Consider the following 23,567-nt stretch of genomic DNA (forward strand, 5'->3'; position numbering starts at 1 on the left):
CCCTCTGCCAATTGTCTGACTGCTTCACCTATAAATGCTGCAATGTTGACCCCATTCTAGAAGTCCTTAGGCTCTTCCCAGAATCTCTTTCCTAAATCCATTTCCCTCTTCACCCCTACAATACCATGCACACTCACCTTCTACATGTTCCCCAAAATTCACAGACTCATCAATCCAGGACTACCCATTGTAGCTGGTTATTGTGCTCCCACTGAAAGAATTTTGACCCTCATTGAGCTACACCTTCAACTTACTGCCCAAAATCTAGCCTCTCACATGAAAGATACTAACCACTTCTTTCAATAACTCTGCACCATCCTCACACCTTTACCTCCTGGATCCCTACATCACTGTGATGAAACTTCCCGATAAAAGAACATCCTTAACAGTCATAGTGTTGCTGCTACGGAAGTCCTTCAGACTCCAAACCCACTACCTCATTCTTCATACACCTTACTAACTTGATCCTAACGCACATTTAATTCTCCTTTGAAGGGAAGGTAAACAAACATTCTCTGGTACAGCCATGAGCACTTGCATGGTATCCTCTTACACCAACCTTTTATAGGCCATCTAGCCCTCCAAAACCCCAGACTCCTTGTCTGGTTCAGGTTCATCGATGGTATCTTCTGAGCTGAACTCAGGGCCATTCCTTCACAACCTCAATGCCTTCTCTCCCACCTGCTTTGCTTGGTCCTCCTCAACCCAGTGTGTCACCCTCCTAGACACTGATCTCCTTGTCTCTGATGGCTCTGATGGCTCCATCTACATTAAACCCACCAACCACCAACAGTACCAACAACTGCCATCCCTTCCACACCAAAAAATCTCTCCTATATGGCCTGGGCACCTGGGGGACAGTGTATCTGCAGTGGCAAGATCTCTCATGCCCAGTATGCTAAAGGTGTCACAAAGGCATTGAGAAACAGGCACTATCTCCCTGGCCTAGTCTGCAAACAGAATTCCTGTGCCACATCCCTACACACATCTATCCTCCCACCACCCCTAGGAATCAGCTACAAAGGAGCATCCCCTTTGTACCCAACACCACTCACTCCATACTGAACCATCTACCATCAAGCTCTGAAATGAAGGACATCCTTCCCACTGTAATCTCCACAATATGCTAGTCCATCCCTATACCAATCCCAATCCCAGTCCCAACCCCTCATCACAGGGATCATACCTCTGTGGAAGATCCAGGTGCAAGACTTGTCCAATCCACCCACCCAGCACTTTGCATTCCAGTTCTGTCACAGGCTTATCCTCTTCCAACAGAGGCTGGGCTATCTGTGAAAGCAGACATGTCATGTAGTATACCTGGTACAATAATTACACAGACTTCTGTATTTGAATGACTACCAACCAGCTGTCCATGAGGATGAATGGCCATTGCCAGACTGGCTGAGAGTGAAGTGGACCACTCTGTGGCGCACTCCCTTCCAACACCAGGTTTTCTGAACTGTGTGGATGGGAGTCATCCTTATAACACATTCTCCACTCCCAAAATCATCCTGGCCTTGACATAAGGTAGCCTACTGTCCCCATACCCTCCACCCAATAGTTTCCAAGAATTGTACTTACAACACATTTTCCACTTCTGAAATCATCCTGCCCTTAATGTATGGTAACCTACTGTCCCCACACCCTCCAGCCAACAGTTTTCACCCACTCTGCCCTATCGGCTCCTCCCAATTCATGCCCCCAAACCCTCATTGTGGACCACTCTCTGCCAACATATCCACCAATCTATTCCACTTCTCTGCTCCTTACCTTCCTTGCTTCCCCCCCCCCCCCCCCCCCCACCCTGCCCCCCATCTCCTGCCCCACTGCCTCCTGATGCTGCTCTTCATAGCCTTGTCTTGCCACCGTATCATACCTGCACACTGTGTCAGACAATGGTCACTTCTCTCTCCCCACAGGTCTGCATTAAGTTTTACCTACCAATGCTATGTATTGTAAATTGCATGCAAAATCCAATGGACAGATAGAGATAATTTCATCAAAGTCATACGAGATCAGTTAAAAATATTCCTGAAATTTGTCCACAAAATTTTTCTACACTTACTTTTTACTTATTGTGCATGGCCTCCTTCAGAATGCTCTCCTACATAATTGATATACTGCTCCCAGTGCCGTTTCATTTCCAGAAGCAGTCATGCTACATTTCTTGCTGGATTGTGTGAAGTTACATCTGCGAATTTGCTTTTAGCTTGTCTATCATTGCAAATCTTTCTTCTTTTAATGTTTTTTTTCAACTTTTTCAATAAAAAATTGTCCACAGGGCCATGTCTGGAGAGTACCGAGGATGAGGCAGCATAGTGATTTTTTTTTTTTTTTTGGTGCAATAGTGATGCACCAACGGGGATGACCATTTGGGTGTGTTATCGTGATGCAAGAGCCACAAATTGTGTCCACATTTCAGCCCATTTTCTTGCAGGTGTTGCAACACATCATGATAGTACCACTAATTAACCATTTTGTCCCTGTGTCACAAATTCATAGTGAACTAATCCTTCAAAATCAAAGAAAACTATCAGCATGACTTTGACATTTGGCGTGATATGATGAGCCTTTCCCAACCCATTGTGAAGACTGAATCTTGGTCTTAGCATCTCAACCTGTAATTACTGCATCATTTGGTGTGTCCCTGTAAAGGTTTTCTTGAGTTTCACACAAAATTTAATGCAGATGCATTGCTCCTCTAACTCTGCCATCTTGAAATTCATAAACTATGTGACAAGATGTCTTACTCAGTACAGCCCTGAACAATAACTAAAAGACATACAACAATGAAATTTCTGGCAGTTACACATTAAACAAAGGTGTGTGCAGGGATGCCAACTGTATTTCATTCCAACATACCATTGTTGCAAAATTATGAATGTTCCGGAATTTTTTGAACAGACCTCGTATTAGGAATGAACAGCTTACATCTTTTTGGGATGTTACACAAGTCAATTACAACTATATCTTTTGCCTTGATTTTCTTGTGAAACAATTCTTTTCAGTTATTGTTTTATATGTGCACTTCTCAGTGAGCCAGGTGGATGATTCACTGTTTAGTTGACCCTTTGTAAGATTGGACACAAATCCCATAAATTCCATATTATTATGGAGAAAATATGAATTCAAAAAGTTAGTAGCATGACAAATTCTTTTGTTCTTTGTCTACACATTTCTGAAATTTTGTTAGCATAAGATGGTTCAGTGGCTGTATGCAATTATAAAACATAACCCAATGTGAATTTGTTCAATTACATAATTGTGCTGTGAATCTTCATTGCTTTTTTATGAAGCAAGTTACTTATTATTATATCAGTATATTAGGTGACATAGAATTAGTTAAAAATGAGGCATAAGATTTCTGTCATACTTACTTGAGGCATAGCCATTTTTGCCAGTCTGTCTCTTAAAGAATTTAGGGAATCCAACATAGCAATTCTGGTGTTTGACAGTGCATCGACCAAGACATGAAATGGTGGATCGGGCCCTAGGCATTCCAGGACATAGTATCTAGGTGACAGGCCTGGACTGAAGTGAGGTTGCACAAACAGGCACACCCAGTCCAAGTCACTAGTTTCATTGCTGTACAAAAATGGTGAAGAATATCAGTAAAATTCTAAAAATCTAAAAAATGTATGTACAACAAATATTACATGGAGTGAAATCAACAAAAATCAAAGCAATTAATAGGAACCTTGGAATAAAGAAATCATTGTATTGTTTTCAGTATCTACAAAGTCAACCTCATGAAAACTGAAATTAAAAAAATAATTTGAAATAAAAAATTACTCATTGTTTAAGGTTATGCTGTTCAAAAAGAATATTATTCTAGATTTTTGATGTTGCTGGAGACTTGTTTCATCTCTCAAGGCTCTCATAAATATGTTTAATAAAAGTTAAAGTGTATCTTCTTTATCTGCCGAAGCTCCAGAAGCACAGAAATTGGTCTAGGTGAACCAAACGTATTCTGATACTTTTGTAAATACTGTAACATAGTACTTTCTAGTACAGTAAACTATTTTTAGTATTTATTTCTTTCAGACTTACTTTATTTATGCATTCATTTATCTGTTTCATTTCTGGTCTTGTACTTCGAGCATTGTTTATTGACTTTGCAGTGAACAAGCAATGCATATGGAATGTTAGTGGCTTCTTGTCACTATTAAAATCCCTAATGTGAGGGATGCCAGAATTCCCAGAATTTTGCAGAATCTGTCTACTAGGATAAGGAGAAAATTTCTTGACCTGGTGCGGAGGTATGTTGATATGAATGAAACTTAGATTTTTTCATTGCTATATGTTATAAAATAATGCATTTCAATGGATCAAGTTGATCTGTACAAATGTTTTTTTGTATGTTTTCTTTTATCACCTATTTATTTAGTTTTTTAATGAATAAACTCGAATACCGAACTATTATGAAAGTCAACATTTTAAGCAATTTCTTGGCAGTAAAACTTCATCCAAAGTCAGTGAAGACATGGAAGGATTCCACTCCATTTTCATCAGAAGGGAAACGTGTCAGTCCGTAATAAATTGTGGTTTTACTTCTCTTGAAGGTGATACAAATGAAAGCCTTCTCAAAATGTTTCTTCTATTGGTCATTCTGCATGAAGCACATATATTTAATGATTACTGAATGTATCCAGTATAAACCATACAAATTCACTCAACATGTTAGGAATGCATGACTTATTATGCAGCTACACAATACGTGTAAAATGACATCAGTTGCATGGAAAACACTTAAAGATGGATCAATAAATGAAATCAGGGCAAAATGCTACTGTGGCTGGAACAGTAAAGAAAGAGTACAATTGGTAACTTGTTGTTGTTGTTGTTGTGGTCTTCAGTCCTGAGACTGGTTTGATGCAGCTCTCCATGCTACTCTATCCTGTGCAAGCTTCTTCATCTCCCAGTACCTACTGCAACCTACATCCTTCTGAATCTGCTTAGTGTATTCATCTCTTGGTCTCCCCCTATGATTTTTACCCTCCACGCTGCCCTCCAATACTAAATTGGTGATCCCTTGATGCCTCAGCACATGTCCTACCAACCGATCCCTTCTTCTGGTCAAGTTGTGCCACAAACTTCTCTTCTCCCCAATCCTATTCAATACTTCCTCATTAGTTATGTGATCTACCCATCTAATCTTCAGCATTCTTCTGTAGCACCACATTTCAAAAGCTTCTATTCTCTTCTTGTCCAAACTATTTACCATCCATGTTTCACTTCCATACATGGCTACACTCCATACAAATACTTTCAGAAATAACTTCCTGACACTTAAATCTATACTCGATGTTAACAAATTTCTCTTCTTCAGAAAGCCTTTCCTTGCCATTGCCAGTCTACATTTTATATCCTCTCTACTTCGTCCATCATCAGTTATTTTGCTCCCCAAATAGCAAAACTCCTTTACTACTTTAAGTGTCTCATTTACTAATCTAATACCCTCAGCATCACCCGACTTAACTCGACTACATTCCATTATCCTCGTTTTGCTTTTGTTGATGTTCATCTTATATCCCCCCTTCAAGACACCATCAATTCCGTTCAACTGCTCTTCCAAGTCCTTTGCTGTCTCTGCCAGAATTACAATGTCATCGGCGAACCTCAAAGTTTTTATTTCTTCTCCATGGATTTTAATACCTACTCCAAATTTTTCTTTTGTTTCCTTTACTGCTTGCTCAATATAGAGATTGAATAACATCGGGGAGAGGCTACAACCCTGTCTTACTCCCTTCCCAACCACTGCTTCCCTTTCATGTCCCTCAACTCTTATAACTGCCATCTGGTTGGTAACTTATGATGTGTGAAATAACTGACAAAATAGGCTTATCAGAACAGCAGCCATGGTGCACTTTATATGAAGAATTATCAATGAAAAAATTTGCCACATTTGATGAATGCTGACAAAAAACATAATGCGAGAATGATTCCTTGGCATTATTTGGATCATTTGAAGAAGAACAAACTGATTTTGTGTATTAATTTCTTTTGGTGACTGAGATGCATATCCCTAATTCATGATTAAAGAAAGTGGGGACCAAAGGAGATGCTGGCAGAATGCAGTGATCCTTAATCAAGGAATTTCATTTGCCCTAAATGTTATGGCTAATGCTTTCTGGACTGCAAAAAAAGAGACTATTCCTACTGATTCCTCTGCAAAGGTTAAAGAATTAATTGGCAATTATTGTGCAATTCTACTGAGTCAGCTTGATAAAAAAGATATGGAAAAGAGGCTTGGATTTAGAAAGGTCACTGAACCTTTACACAAAGGCACTCTTCAGTGGGAAAATGGACAGCTTTGAAATGATAATTGCTTGAACTAATTGACTACAGTGTTGGTTCTTGGTAAAATACGTTATGAATGAAAACACACACAGTACTGTTGTAATAGCCGAAAGCTGGTTTTGTGAAATAAATAATGAACATTGTAGAATATTACAGCAGTGTCGTGTGTGTTTTCATCCATTGTGAGAATTGCTGGAACATCATCTTGTTTATTAGATTTGGCACCTTCTCATTTCCACCTAAGCCACTTATAAAGAAATTTGTAACCGGAATATGTTGTGTGTCTCATGGTGAGGTTATCAGAGTCATAAATGGGTATTTTACAGAGCTTCCAGAATCTCACTTTTGAGATGGAATCTACACACTGTGTAAACATTAGGTGAAGTTCATTGACCTAAAAGAGGATGATCTCAAACATAAGTGCAATATTTCTTGTAAAAACACTGCCTTTCATTGCCAAACTGAAAATTTTTTCCTTGTTTGCATAAATCAGGTCAAGGAACATTCATTTTTTGTCTTTTGGTGTCAAGTACTACCTCTATTTGTAGTAGAATAGTAGGAATGATGACATAAAAAGATGGAGGAAAAGGAATATGTGAACTGAGTGTTTGTAATTTGAAATTAAAATAAATTATTTGAAATTTGCAAACTAGTACATAAGTAAACCAACAGTATGCAGTATGTTTCTATGATGGTGATATGAACTTTCTGGGATGATAGCAAAGAGCTAATGTATCAATCAGAGATAAGGAACAGTAGCTTGATATGCTTGAGTTGAAAGTTACAAAATCAAATATGCAATCTAATGAGGTAACTTCATCAATGGGATATGAAAACCTATGAATCAATTATTTAGTTCTAGCATGAACTTACTATGATTCAATAAAATTACAAAACCATCAAAGTTGCACAGAAGATCATTTTTATTTAAATGGTGACCAGTTTTGGATCTATGTAATCCATTTTCAAGCCATCCGCGTAAGTCCCACATAACACTGTGACGTGTGGACATTTGGCCACAATGCTTGTGCAAGTGGTTGAGTGCAAAATATTATTTATGTATGTCCAGTGCTTCATGTTTTTTTTTTTTTTTTTTTTTTTTTTTTCTTGCTGCTTGCAACACTGGACAGTTGTGCATAAATAGTATTTTGCACTCAGTGGCTCATACAAGCCATGTGGCCAGTGTACACCCATTATGGCGTCATGTGGAGCTTATGTGGATGGCTTGATAATGGGTTACAAAGGCCTGAAACTGGTCACCATTTAAATAAAAACAAACTTCTTTGCAGCTTTGATGGTTTTGTAGTTCCACTGATGAATCATTGTCTGCACAAAGTAATATACTGATCAGTTATTGCTGTAATAATTATTTATGTGCTATTGAGAGTCCTCATACTGGGTGGGTACAGTCAATTATTATTTAGTAGGCATATATCTACTGTCTCCCAATTTAACAGCAATGCTGAAAATAGTGTTTCCAAGAGACATACTTGCTGTACTCTCAGAAGACATTCCACAAGACTGCACATGTTTGCGACTCCAAAATGATGGAATCCAAGCTAACTTTATACATATTGCTTATAAAAATACAGTATGTGTCAGATATTTCCTGAAAGGTGGTTAGTAAAAGAAGTTCCTTTTTTGTGGCAGTTCCATTCACCTAGTCTGACTCCTCATGATTTCTTTTTATGGGGGTATGTGAATGCATCTGCATACCTAATAATCCTCAACAAATCACAGTTTTGGTTTCAGAAGAGTTTCTCTACTGAGAATGCTGTTGACATGTTTACTCATGAAATTTTACAAGCATTAAATAAAAAATACCACCAGCTAGGATTTTCTGTGAGCTATCTAATGTCTGTGACTCTGTGAACCCCAGTATTCTCCTAGATAAATTAAAGTTTTATGGGATTGATGATACAGCCAATCAATGGATATATCTGAGTAAGAAATGCAGAATTTTGTACTTAGTATGTGGTATCGATAGCTACGATGCCATGGTGTAGGTAAAAGTTCTTAGATTGGCACTACGACACCGACACTGACGACAGTGCCCTCTAGCCATTGCTGTGCAGCTCTATGAGTGCCGCTCCAGATTCTGCCCATTTGATTCCGAGTAGACGACCAAGCAACATTGTTTCTATTTCATAGTGGGTGAGCCACTACAGATTTTGTCTTTGTAACTTGATGTACAGCTTTGCACCTACGTGCTCGTCTCAGCCAAAGTTAAGCAAAAGAGTTATAACCAGTACCAAAGAATTTCACCTTTTCCTGCTCCTACTCACTTCCTAGATTCAGCCTGCCCTTCAGTTTACAGGAGCAGACCCATGAAAAATAGTAATTTAATTAATATAGTCCAGTGATGTAATTCTGACTGGGGATAAGTCATTTATGGGGTTCCCCAAATCTCAGTTTTAGGTCCACTACTGTTCCTCATGTACAAAAATGATCTTCGATTTAATATACAACAAGTAAAATGAATTCTTTTTGCAGATGACACTAGAATTGTAACCATTATAATCAATCCAAGCATATTTACAGTAACATATGTAAAGACACACTTATAAATGTTCTATATTCTGTAATGCTCAGCGCATAGCCATTTTTAAACATTAATTTGCAATGAGAATGTAAAATGACAATTGTACATTATGATTCATGCAACTTGAAACTTACCACAACTAATCTACTGTAACTGAAGAGAATCTTCTGGGAAGTATTCTCATTTCCTATGACACTTTCTGAATTATGTTGGGGTTGTTCAAATGAATACAACAACATTATATGTGACTTAAATAGAAATATTTGGAGAAGAAATGACATAGATCTCTTGAAACTCTGTTGGGGAAACTGTATTCAAAGAAGACTGTATGACCATTATGTTGCCACCAACATACATCCCAAGTAGAGATGATGCAAATAAGGCAAAAGGGATTAGGGCATGTACAAAGGCACACAGTTAGTAAGTTTTCCTTCATTCAGTATGGGAATGGAATAGTAGAGAAAATCAATAATATAGATAAATTTTCCCTCTGCCATGCACTGTATAGTGGCTTGTGGAGTAGATACGTACAAAAAGCAATATCGTGCCTTCTCAGAAGCTGGGGGACCTCACTTTGAAACACACAGATGTTATACCAGTAAATGCCAGTAAATAAAGCTGTTGACAAGTGTGTATTTTTGATTTTTATCATAATAAGTAAATCATCATAAGAACTTCAAGTATTAGTTAACGAACTTGCATTAGTGTGCTCTGAAGTTGAACTAAAAATGAACATTGGTAAAACCAAGATAATGTTCAATGAATGGACACCTGAGGGAAGTATATCAGTTGCAAGTACACAGCTCCAAAGAGTCACAGAATATATATGTCTGGGTTAACTGATAAACATGAAAGGAGATTTAAAACCAGAAATATTACTGTGAATTAAATTGCGCTGGCACGCTTATGGGAGGCACTCTACAATTCTGAAATCTAAGATGTTGGTTGAGCTGAAGAAATCTATTTTTGACCAATGTATATTGCCAGTAACAACTTATGGCTGCAAAACATGGACATTAAATGAGTTCATTGTTAGGAAGCTAACAGTAGCCTAAAGGGGAATGGAAAGATCAATGTTGGGTTACACGAAGAAAGACAGGAAGAGAGCAGTTGAAATAAGACGAACAACGAAGGTCACTGACATAATGGAAAGGGTGAATACATTAAAATGGCAGTGGGCTGATCATGTTGCTAGAACAAAAGATGGTAGATGGTCTAAACAAGTCCTAGACTGGAGTCCAATTTAGCAAAAAAGACCTAGAGGAAGACCACTAGACGGATGGGACAGAGAGATAAGGAAGACAGTGGAATTCAATTGACAACGGGAAGCTCAGGATCGGAAGAAATGGAAGATCTTACTGGAATGCTTTGTTATATGCCAACTCAAAGAGGCCACATCACTATGTGATAAAACTGGCTGATGACGACGACGACGACGACGATGACGACGATGATGAAGTAAATTTTTGCTGATTACATTTTCTGATGAGGATTGCATGCCTCAAACTGATACCCTTCTCCATCATTCTTTCAAAATTTTTACCGTCATTGTGGAAATATACTGTATATTTGGAAACAACAAGCGTATGGAAGAAAAAAATTGAATCACTGTAAAAATATGTTATTCACACATGATTTCTCTGCAGGATACATGACTATGGAAAGAAAGGTAATACCCAGTTTTCATGAATATACCATCAAAAGTATTTCTCAATTTTCATAGCTTTTCAATTTTTAAGTAAAATGAAAACAGAAATTAAAAAAGTATTTCAGTCTGAGACCAATGAAAATTGAAAGCCAACTGTGTAAAATCATTCATTATAATTATGCACAACTTTACAAGCAACTAATCTAATCTTTTTTTCAAATAGTATCTACAGATGATGGATTTTGTAAAAGAAAAGCTGTAAGACCTCACCTTCTTGAAATAGATCTTGCTGCACTACCATACCATTAATAAAAATGTAGTAATGTAAGATAGTATACAGCATGAACCAATTAAACTATGAAACTGTTAGGTACTGAACTGTGATGGTTTAACTTCCATAATAGTGAAATAAATTTGGTGAACAGAAAATTGAGCTTTCATGTAATAAACAAGAAATAATGAAGAAAGCATGAGTGACATTTAATTTATTCATTTAATTTATTACATGGGTTTTACTTGTGGAAGCCAATAAGGTGTTACTATTAATCGAAAAGTGAAATGTAAAGCATAATTCAGCTTCTATGAAAATGCTTCATATTAAAAAAAGTGATGTAACTCGCATAATACTGTTTAGGAAAACTTATTAGAGAGACAGGTATATAGATATACTTATAATGTGTGGATGGATGTGTGTGTGTGTGTGTGTGTGTGTGTGTGTGTGCACGCGAGTGTATACCCGTCCTTTTTTCCCCCTAAGGTAAGTCTTTCCGCTCCCGGGATTGGAATGACTCCTTACCCTCTCCCTTAAAACCCAAATCCCTTCGTCTTTCCCTCTCCTTCCCTCTTTCCTGACGAAGCAACCGTTGGTTGCGAAAGCTAGTATTTTGTGTGTATGTTTGTGTTTGTTTGTGTGTCTGTCGACGTGCCAGCGCTTTCATTTGGTAAGTCACATCATCTTTGTTTTAGATATATACTTATAAATATATAGATATGTATGTGTGTGGGGACGAGGGCTGGGAGGGGGATAAGGGATTTGGGTTTAGAGAGTATAGCTATAATGTTATATTTATAATGTGCTCAAAGCAAAGCAAAAGTTGCAAGGGTCCTGACAAACTATAATAACTCTTTCAGAATATTCTTTTGTTTTTCATAGTAGTTCATAGTAATTTAATTAACAATTTTGTTCTAACTTCAGAAGAGATCACTTACGTGTTGTTACTGAGAACTGTTGCAAATATATTTTGTTTACCTACTCCAGTAATTATTTTAGATTTCATCACACTTGTGAATAAAAGCATATCAGTGGGTCGATGTCACGTTTACTTCAGATCACTATTATAACAATACTGAGACAGATCTGCATAAAGTAACAAACAAAAGAAATTAAGTAAAAAGGCTTAGAAATATGCCATTGTTTTTATTCTGTTTCAGCGTGAACTACATTTGTGTGTAATAAATTAGCCAACTACTTCTACAGCTCCTCATTTAAGTTATGGGCTAACATCTATGAATGAAGGTGGCACACAGCCATGAACAGCAGAAAAATAGACTTCCGTCAGTGTTCCAGAGGCAATATAGCTGCATAGCTTATTCAGTGGCTGGTGACAGTCAAAAGTGCTCTAACTACATTATGAAAAACTGAAGCTGAAACAAAGCAGATACTTCATACGTCGTATTCATTTTTTTTACCACTTCTGCTTGTGCTTCCTCATTGGTGGTGTCTTATTCTGTCTTCCTGATGATTTTGCAGAATTGCAGGGATTCAACTCATGGTACCTTCAAATACAGACATTTACAAAAATTTACAAAATTTCTTAGCATCATTAACTTGACTCACTTGATCACATAACAAATTAAATAAATGTTGTTTCTGGTTACTCTTAAACAACATTAAGAATTTTCCATAGTGTAATATTTCTGTCAAATAACCAGATTCTTCTGTTAACAATGGAACATACCATCAGAGATTTTGATGGCTTAATTAAATTTTCAGTGATCATTTCAAAATACTTTAATGCTGCAGTTACTAGCCCATTTTAGAGGTCAGTAGCATGGTATGATATAACCCTCATTTGGAAATTATGAAATATTTTAAGTGGACCTGAAAATGTTGTTAAAAACCTTTCACCAACACCAGTCGCACCTCTCAAAAAAATAAAAATAAAAGTTAATCAACTCATTGGTGAAGGAACTATTGCTTCTCTGACAACTACTGGAAAATGGAAGGACTGAAATGCTTGTTTGGTATACTACATCTACATCTATGTTTATAATCTGCAAACCACTGTGAAGTGCATGACAGTATGCACTTCTTGTTGTACCAGTTATTAGGGATTTTGCATGTTTTCTTTATGTGGAGAGTGTGTGAAGAATGACTGCTGCAATGCCACCATTCCCACTGTAATTACTTAGGAGAAGAAGAACTTCTTAGCTGAGATCACTATAAAAACTTTATTGTAGATAACCAGTTTTGGTTATATGTGTGTGTGTGTGTATGTGTGTGTGTGTGTGGGGGGGGGGGGTTTGTTTATTTCTGATGAAGGCCTTTCTGGCTGAAATCTTACTTGCTGACAGTCTTTTTGTTGTCTATCTGCGACTCAGCATCTCTGCTATATGGTGAGTAGCAACTATCCCTTTCATAATTCTGTAATTATTCCATCCTGGAATTTCCATTGTTTGATTTTGCACTATTTAGAAATCTTATCAAGATTTATCTGATAATTTGTGCAGGTTTTTCATTTAGGTAACTTTATCCTCTGCAAAAAGTTTGAGGCTTATTTTCTGCAAGGTCATTAATACACAATATGAACAGCAGAGATGACTGTGGTGCACCTGAAGTTGCTTTTACATTTGTTGATGACTCTCCAGCCAAGATAACATGCTGTGTCCCCTCTATCAAGGAACACTCGGTCCAGACACAAATTTAATTTGGTACCTCATACCGTCATACTTTCAGTAATAGATGCAGGTGTGATACTGAATCAAATTCTTTTCAGTAGACAGAAATTCTGCATCTACCTAACTACCTTCATCCCTACTTTTCAAGACGTCATGTGAGAAGAGTACAAGTTGGATTTCACATGATTTTTTTTCTTTTTTTTTTTTGGAATATGTACTGATTGCTAAGGAGGAGCTCATTCTGTTTGAGATACATCTTTACATCTGAGTGCAGAATATGTTCTCAGATTTTACAAGTGAATGTCAAGGATACTGGATGGTAGTTTTGTGCCTCACTCCTCCTGCTGTCTTGCAGATGGATGAGACTTGTGCATTCTTCCAAACACGAGGTATGGCTTTTTGTTGAAATGATCATGGTTAAAAATGAGCTAATTCAGCTGCAAATGTAATGATATTATTCCTTGATGCAATCAGTATTCAGAAGTATTTTACTAAATAGAAAAGAGGTCCAATGTAGGAAACGTGGAGAGAGAACTTTGGGTAACAATTTGTTCTTAGTATATTCATGTTGTGGTGAAAATGGTCAGTGAAAACGTCATTCTCTAGTGAACAACTCAACTCAGTACACTGCACTAGTTATCCACATGATCCAAGACAACTTCTCTCACAGTGACATTTTTTACATCCTTATTTATAATGCAGATATTATGTGACATTCACTTATATATTAATGTTGAATGCAACTGTAAAACTTACTTTCACTTACATGATGTTTTTTTCACATTGTTGCACCTATTTTGTGTTTATTTTGTAACTGACTACATTGCCAATTATTGTTGTGATAATTATTATTAGTATAGAAATTGCTCATTGAAAAGCTTGGCAATAATAAATTAAAAATGGGTTGTAAGTGAGGACCTTTTCTGCTAAAGTATTAACATTGAAACCATTGGGATGACTTTGCAGTAATATTTTTGGTGTCAAGTTCTTGGCTTGAAGAAGTTTGGGAAGAAGAGTTACTGTATGGGCCACATGCTTGTAAGTCATCAAAAGTTTGACTTCATGACAAGAATTGTATAGAATGTGTTAATAAACTGTGCAGAGTTCAAGTCATCGCCTTCAGCATTTCATGTACATAAAGAGTCCCAAAACCTCACAACTATTTTTAAATCAGAAATATCATCCCATTAGAATAAACCTGTGCCAGCAATCACGTCAAGCTGGAATGGACAATGGAAGAAGTTAATTATAGAAAAACCTTATCAATAATGTCAATTTGAAAAAAAAAATGCATGGATATTTCTAATCCTTTTATCTTATTTGTTGTCAGGGTCTGACAAAATATGCTGTAAATGGATTCACAGAAGATGCTTGTGAAGTTTGCTTCATAAAATAACTTCACTGCATTATAATTTTCAAAATGGTAGAATAAGAGGCTGCATAGAATGTAGAGATGCCAGGAAAATTTGAAATTCACTATCACAACAATACTTAATAAAGCACGTTGCAGTGTGCACTGGAACAGTGTTACAGGCTACAGCTTGAAAATGCCATTTTGGTAATGTTGTCATACTGTGATGTGGCTACTTACCAGGGCTTGACTGTGTCAGGATGTCCAGGGGGTACCTCTGGGGGTGGGCAGGTGAGGCACTCCCATGACTTGAGTGTGCTGTTGGCATCGCCCACCCTGTAGAGGTGCCTCTCCCCAGGGACACCTTCGGGAGCTGCCACAAAATATCTGCAAATTAACATGCTTGATTAGATTCCCAATCTGAGTGCATGTCTCTCCAGTTGTGATCTATACATAACTGAAAGCATTGTGCTACATAGAGCTGACCATTGTAGTGTTTGTGGCCCTCAAGCACTATCTGGGTGAAATTTGAGCCAAAGTACATGGTGACTTAATCGAAAAGTTTATATTTCAGATACACTACCAAAAATGTCTATGATATGCTGAGCATTATTAGTTAGTAACACTGCCCTCACAATAGACATTTGTCAATCAAAGAGATGTTTTATTTCAGCTACAGTTATTAGAAAGGAGCCATTATTGGTCAACAGCATTCAGCTTCTGTTGATTGTGCTACACCCATCAGCCACCTCAGAGGGATACTCTTTAAGCCTGGTTTACATGAGCTACTTTCTTATCCAAATCAGCCACTTGTGGTGGGTGCGCATCACACACAAGCCTGTGCATCAATTGCCTGTCACATCATGAGGGGATTAGTGATGTCAGTTATTGTGCCAAGTATAGAGTTTCAAAAGCCTCAGTATGCTGTACTCACTCATTTTATCATAATGGATTTTGTGCTTCTTTTTCTTCTTCATCTTTATTCCATTGTTTGCTTCATTTTTGTGACACATTCCTTAAGGTTACATGTGAGCATTATACATTCTCTGATCAAAAGAATCAGGAATCCACTATGTAATGCATAACTGACCACTAGATTCTACAAGGGGCATATGAAAGGAGTTAGAGAGTATTGTGTTGTCAGAAGAGAAACAGTAACAGCCGAATGGGCTGGTCAGTGACTTCAAACATAGAGTAGTCACTGGATGTCAGCTGAGCAACAAGTCCATCAGGGACATTTTCAATGCTTCTAAAACAGAGTCAACTGTTGATGAGGTAATTGTGAAGTGGAAACACAAAGGAACAACCACAGGTAAACCAATATCTGGCAGATGTCATGTACTGATAGGCTGAGGCAGTTTAATGGAAAGATTTGGGTTTGACAGATAGCTGAAGAATGTTACCTGCCATCATGTGTAGTGCCAACACTGAAGTATGGAGAAGGCAGTGTTATGGAATAGGGGAATTGTTTGTCGTTAGTACATAGTCCCATTTCTGCACTTAAGAAACTGCTAAATGTTGAAGAATATGAACACATTTTACATCAGCGTGTACTTCATACAACAGAGGAGCAGTTTTGAAATGATAAGTGTTTGTGTCAACATTATGAAAAGTATAGATTGCTACTCACCATAAAGATGATATGTTAAACTGCAGAGATGCACAACAAAAGGATTGTTAAACAAGTAAGCTTTCAGCCAGAAGGCCTTCTTCAGATTTGGACAACATTCACACATAACATTCATGCAAACGCAACTGTCTCTGGCTACTGAGGTCCGACTGTGAGCAGTTGTGCATTATGGGAGAAGTAGTCTGACAACATTCGTGCAAACACAACTGTCGCTGGCTGCTGAGGCCAGACTGTGAGCAGTTGTGCGTTATGGGAGAAGTAGTCTGGGTGCTGGGAGTAAGGAGGAGGCTGGGGTGGGGTGGGGAGGGGAGGGATAGCAGGGTAGGGGTGGGGGCCAGTAAAAAGCTGCTTTGGTTGTGTTGGTGGAATGGAAGGCTGTGTAATGCTGAGGTGGGAATAGGGAAGGGAACAGCTGGGTAATGGATAGGGCTGGGGCCAGAAGGATTATGGGAATGTAGGATATATTTCAGGGACAGTTACCACCTGTGCAATTCAGAAAAGCTTGCATTGGCAGGAAGGACCGAGATGGCACAGGCTGTGAAGCAGTCATTAAAATGAAGAACATTGTGGTGGGCAGCATGCTCAGCAACTGGTTGGTCCAGTTGTTTCTGTGCCACAGTCGGTGGCCATTCATGTGGACAGATGGCTTGTTGACTGTCATGCTCACATAGAACACAGAACAGTGGTTGCAGCATAGCTTGTAGATCACATGAATGGTTTTCACAGGTAGCCCTACCTTTGATGAGATAGGTGATGCTTGTGACTAGATTGGAGTAGGTGTTGGTGGGAGGATTATGGGACATGTCTTGCAGCTAGGTCTATTACAAGGGCATGAGCCATGAGGCAAGGGGTTGCGAGCAGAGGTTGTGTAGGACAAGGATATTGTGTAGGTTCGGTGGGTGGTGGAAAAGCACTGTGGGAGGTGCAAGAAGAGTGGTGGGTAGGACATTTCTCATTTCAGAGCATGACAAGAAGTAGTCAAAATCCTGGTGGAGAATATGATATAGCTGCTCCAGTCCTAAGTGGTTCTGAGTCAGGAGGATAATGCTCCTTTGTGGCCAGACAGTTGGACTTTGAGAGATGGTGGGTGACTGGAGAGAGAAGGCACAGGAGATCAGTTCCTGTACAAGCCTGGGAGGACAACTACAGTCTCTGAAGGCCTCAGTGAGACTCTTGGCATATTTTGAGAGCGACTGCTTGTCACTACAGATGTGATGGCCACAGATAGACAGGCTGTATGGAAGTGACTTCTTGGTATGGAATGGGTGACAGCTGTCAAAGTGGAGGTATTGCTCATTGTTGGTAGGTTTGATAAGGGTGGAGATGGTAAAGTAGACATCCTTGAGATGGAGGTCAACATCAAGGAATGTGGCATATTAGGTTTAGGAGGATGGAGTGAAGCAAATCTGGGCGAAGGTGTTTGGCTCATGGAGGAAAGTGGATAGGGTGTCTTCACCTTCAATCTAGATCACAAAGATATCATCAATGAATGGTTTGGTATTGGTTATGAAAGATTCCTCTGGATGGCCCATAAATAGGCTGGCATAGGATGGTGCTATGCAGATGCCCAGTGCCATAGCCTTGACTTGTTGGAATGTGATGCCTCCAAAGGAGAAGCAGTTGTTGGTCGGGATACAGTTGGTCATGGTGCCCAAGGAGGTTGTAGATTTGGAATATGTCAGCTGTTGGGAAAGGTAGTGTTCAATAGCAGCAAGGCCATGGATGTCAGTGTGAAGGGAGGTGGCATCAATAGTGACGAGCAGTGCACTGTATGGAACCGGGACAGTGGAGAGTCGGTGAAGGAAATGGTTGGTACCTTTTATATAGGAGGGTAGGTTATGTATAATACGCTGAAAGTTTTGGTCTACTAGAGCAGAGATTCTCTCAATGGAGGCACATTAATCAGCCAGAATGGGGCATCCTGGGTGGTTGGATATATGGACTTTGGGAAGTGTGTAGAAGGTAGGTGTGCAGAGAGTGGTAGGGGTGAGAGACTGACTCCAGGCAGAGGTTCTGGGATGGACCTAAGGGTTTGAGGAGAGACTGGAGATCCTCCAGGATTTCTGGAATGGGGTCACTGTATCAGAGTTTGTAGGTGTTTGTAGGTATTCATTGGGTTGCCTATCTGCAGGCTTGAACTTCCCGAATGAGATTTTCACTCTGCAGTGGAGTGTACGCTGATATGAAACTTCCTGGCAGATTAAAACTGTGTACCGGACCGAGACTTGAACTCGGGACCTTTGCCTTTCACGGGCAAGTGCTCTACCGACTGAAGTACACAAGCATGACTCACGCCCTGTCCTCACAGCTTTACTTCTGCCAGTACCTCATCTCCTACCTTCCAAACTTTACAGAAGCTCTCCTGCGAAACTTGCAGAACTAGCACTCCTGAAAGAAAGTATATTGTGGAGACATGGCTTAGCCACAGCATGAGGGATGTTTCCAGAATGAGATTTTCACTCTGCAGTGGAGTGTACGCTGATATAAAACTTCCTGGCAGATTAAAACTGTGAGCACGGGGCGTGAGTCGTGCTTGGGTAGCTCAGTCGGTAGAGCACTTGCCTGCGAAAGGCAAAGGTCCCGAGTTCGAGTCTCAGTGCAAGGAAGTTTCAGGCTTGAACTTACTTGGTGTGACAATAAGGAACAGATGATTTGTGTACATGTTCTGATGCTTTGCCCCCTAGTATTGCTCTTTGCATCTTTGCCACTACACACACACTGAGGTGACAAAAGTCATGGGACACAACAGAGATGGCTGTATTATCACATGGACAATGTACAAGAGGGCAGTGCAACGGCAGAGCTGTCATTTGTACTCAGGTGCGTCGTGTGAAAAGGTTCCAACGTCATTATGGCCGCATGGCGAAAATTAACAGACTTTAAAAGTGAAATGGTAATTGGAGTTATACACACGGGACATCCCATTTTGCAAATTGATAGGGAATTCAATATCCTGAGATCCACAGTGTCAAGAGTGCGCCGAGAATACCAGATTCAAGCATTACCTCGCTCCATGGATAACACAGCAGCTGACGGCCTTCGCTTAATCACTGAGAGCAGCGGCATTTGCGTAGAGTTGTCAGTGCTAACAAACAAGTAGCAGAACTTGAAATAATCGTAGAAAGATGGCGTTAATGGATTATGACAGTAGACGACAGATGCGAGCGCCTTTGCTAACAGTACATCATCACTTGCAGCACCACACCTGGGCTCTTGATCCATAACGATTGGACTGTAGAAGACTGGAAAACCAGGGTCTGGTCAAATGAGTCCCGATTTTACTTAGTAAGACCTGGTGATAGAGTTCAAGTGTGGCGCAGACCCCTCGGAACCATGGACCCAAGATTTCAGCAAGGCACTTTGTAAGCTGATGTTGTATCCATAGTAGCATGAGGTGTGTTTCCATGGAATGGCTGGGTCCTCTGGAACAACTGAACTGATCATTGACCAAAAATTGTTATATTCGCCTACTTGGAGACCGTCTGCAGCATTTCAAGGTCTTCACGTTACCAAATAATGAAGGAATTTTTATGGATGACTGTGTGGCATGTCAGCAGGCCACAATTGTGTGTGATTGTTTTGAAGAACATTTTGGACAGTTTGAGCTAGTGATATGGCCACCGAGTGAACATTTATGAGACATAATCGAGAGGTCAGTTTCTGAGCAAAATCCTGCACTGGCAACACTTTTGCATTTATGGAGAACTGTAGAGGCAGTACGTCTTAGTATTTCTGCACATGACTTCCGACGACTTGTTGATTCCATGCCATGTCAAGTTACTGCAATACACCCAGCACACTACACCCTACAGGACGCCCAACACGATATTAAAAGGTATTCTATGACTTTTGCCACCTCTGCGTATTATTTATCGAAACCTCTAGAGATGCTCTACCCCTAACACGAGGGTCACTACAAAAGAAATGCACACTATTTTTGTAAAAATACAGTTTTAATTCTGCAAGTGTGAAAGTCTTACAGTGTGTAGATAGGGGAGAATGGGGCACATTGAACCACAAAAAATATTTCTCCATGTTACTCATCCAATAATTTTATTACAGAGTTGTGATTTACAGATGTTACAGTTTATTCATTCAAGTATCAAATGGCCTTATATGATTGCATTGTCATTAATTGTTTTTTAGCTGCACACCTTTGAAGAAAATTTGGTAAATGGTTCATTGTGCCCCACATGTGGGGTACAGGTTCATTGAAAGAACCTATTTAGCATACAAAGTAAGTGTAAATGTGTTTTAAACATAATGTTTACATATATTCCACATGTGAATCATATAATTAAATCTGGAGGCACACAATCATGTAACTTATTTTGGAATTACCGAACATCCATGGACTCGAAGCTGATTCCATATTTGAATATGATTTTTGTCTCTTTGTCACACCATTAGTAGCAGGTCATGGGGGCACATAAAGTATGCTGCTAGTTGAAACAAAAGCTTCATCCTTTACCTGAAGAAAATAAAATTTCCCTCCCATTTTTTCACTTTTTCTCGAAAATGATACCTGATAGTCTCCTGCGTCGTCCTTCGGTTTCAAAAACTTCCCCACTTAGTAAATTGGTGTTTTGTTTTTCAGTTCAAATTTGGTCAAAACGAAATCATCTGTTTCTGGTAATTTGTCCAAGTCTTCAAAGTTTTCACCAGACACATCCACATTGGCATCGCTGTCTTCATAATACGCCTCACTAATGTCGTCATCTGATTCCTGCTTATAAAGCTTACGGTTGACCTTTTTATTGTGATCTTTTGTGGCTTGCAACAAATCTTTCTCCAGTGTATCAGTTGCAATTAAACTTCATCTTCTCTTACATTTATTGCTCTTCTTTCTGTTCTCTGATTTTGGATATCCTCGAATTATTTCAGGAGAAACTCCATTAGGAAAAGCAGTTTGGGTTTTAAGCACTGCAGATGGTCCTGCCTGCTGCAGATCTTGTGACTGGCTGACATCGACTGAGGCTTGTCCAGCAGATTGTGCATCCTTGATGGGATGGAGACCTTTGGAAGCCTATTTGGTACAGTTAAGGTACTGCTTTCATCCAGATTGAAAATCCTTGTACCATCTGCAAAAGTAGGGTATCTCCGGTAAAGGTCTTTCAAGTTTTTGAAGAAATTTGAAACAGTATACCGATTAAAGGACATTGCTCTGAATAAGCTGCAGCCCTCTGGGGTTCGGATATGTAAACTGGGATTTCATTTCATGAACCTATAGAACCAGTCCACTGCAGCCATTCCCTCCGTCCAGTTCTCAGAGCCATTTTTTCAAAGCCAGCCCACTTGCTAAGTGCCTGCATGTTTTAGTGTCAACACAAAAGCATATCTTAAAAGAATGCAACAAATACTTCACTAATTCTTTCTCATGCTCCACAGAAAACACCTTACGATTGTCATAGTTTAGTGTCAGTCTTTCACTGGAACCACATTTAATGTTTTGAACATATCATTGAAGAGTAGGGTAAGGTATTGAATGAGATTTAGCTGCTTGGCGGAACTGTCATGCCCTTATTGAGAACATCCTGTTCAGCTTCTTGCGTAACATTGTGGTCAGTTCTACCTCTGTCCGTCTTCCTGTGGTATGAATGAACCATCTTCAAACCTGATAATATAAAACAGGACTGCTGAACGTCTCTAATTTAAAAGCCTTAAATACCTACACATATGTTTTTACCCATGCTAAGGAAACAAAGTACAGAGTGCTCGTATTGGACAATTAAAAGATTCCTGGGGCACGATGAACCACCCTGGGGTATAATGAACCATGGCTCATTGTGCCCCAAGAGAACTTGGTTAAATGTGCCCCAATAGTACATATTTCAAAGAAAGCTCATGTGAGGTTATGTATGAACATCGTTAATATTTGAAGAACTATATCATTAAAATACAGTATTGATATTGTTACAATGACTTACTTTCTCTAAACTTTGGTGACAAAGGATTGGACAATATTTAATCTATCTACGTCTCCAAAAATTACTTCACTGTCGCAAAACTAACATATCACCAGTACAACACTAATGGCGGGAACTAGATCCCGCAGGAAACAAATGGCAGTCGGTAGAGCAGTACTGACAACATATGCACAGGGGAAAAAATGATTTACCGCCTTATACTGAAATTATGCTACATGATTCATTGTGCCCCGTGGTTCAGAGTGCCCCACTCTCCCCTACATCCTTCCCGCTTATTTTCAAACTTAGTTCAACCTGTTCCTGTGAGTGGCGCCGTCACAGCATGTCTTCAAGATGGCTGCTACACTTGACATTCATCAGAAGCAACTTGCTCTCATAGAATTCCTGTGCTGTGAAAACGAGACAGTGGCAAACATCCACAAGAGGTTGAAAAAGGTGTACGGAGATGCTACTGTCGATTGCAGTACAGTTAGTCGGTTGGCAAGCAGGTTACGTGACGAAAGCAGGCACGGCAATATGGAGGATCGTCCTCACAGTGGCAGGCCTCGTACTGCACACACCCCAGACAATGTGCAGAGAGTTAACGAATTGGTGACTGCTGACAGACGCATCACAGTGAACGAATTGTCATGCTACGTTGGGATAGGGGAAGGAAGTGTTTGCAGAATACTGAAAGTGTTGGCGTTAAAAAAGGCTTGTGCCAGGTGGGTTCTCAGGATGTTGACAGTGGCTCACAAAGAAACAAGAAAAACGGTATGCAGCGAACTTTTGGAACAGTATGTGAATGGTGGAGATGAATTTCTTGGAAGTATTGTGACAGGTGATGAAACATGGCTCCATCATTTTTCACCAGAGACGAAGAGGCAACCAATGGAGTGGCACCATGCAAATTCACCCAAGAAAAAAAATTCAAACCACACCTTCTGCTGGAAAAGTTATGGCTACGGTGTTTTTCGATTCTGAAGGACTCTTACTTGTGGACATCATGCCAAGTGGAACCACCATAAATTTTGATGCGTATGTGACGAACTGAAGGAAATTCAAGCTCGACTGAGTCGTGTTAGACCACATCGGCAAAAGCAGGATGTTTTGCTGTTACACGACAATGTCCGGCCACATGCCAGTCTGACAACCACGGAAGCGATCACAAAACTCGGATGGACAACACTGAAACACCCGCCTTACAGTCCTGACCTGGCTCCATGTGACTATCATCTCTTTGGGAAACTGAAAGACTCTCTTCGTGGAACAAGGTTTGAAGATGATGA

At 39.4% G+C, this 23,567-nt stretch overlaps 1 protein-coding gene across 1 annotated transcript in view; it reads right to left on the reverse strand.

Annotated features, from left to right (window-relative positions):
- The window catches only part of LOC124620114 (inactive dipeptidyl peptidase 10-like), a 1,175,439-nt gene that overhangs the window by 67,944 nt on the left and 1,083,928 nt on the right, over positions 1-23,567 (reverse strand). Inside the window, exons 11-13 of the mRNA XM_047146784.1 lie at positions 14,983-15,129; positions 12,183-12,269; positions 3,381-3,588 (exon numbers count right to left, since the gene is read on the reverse strand). Of these exons, the coding sequence (XP_047002740.1) occupies positions 3,381-3,588; positions 12,183-12,269; positions 14,983-15,129 (442 nt within the window). The remainder of the gene's footprint in view (positions 1-3,380; positions 3,589-12,182; positions 12,270-14,982; positions 15,130-23,567) is intronic.

The sequence above is a fragment of the Schistocerca americana genome, chromosome 6 (genome assembly GCF_021461395.2).
Source record: "Schistocerca americana isolate TAMUIC-IGC-003095 chromosome 6, iqSchAmer2.1, whole genome shotgun sequence".
Lineage (NCBI taxonomy): Eukaryota > Metazoa > Arthropoda > Insecta > Orthoptera > Acrididae > Schistocerca > Schistocerca americana.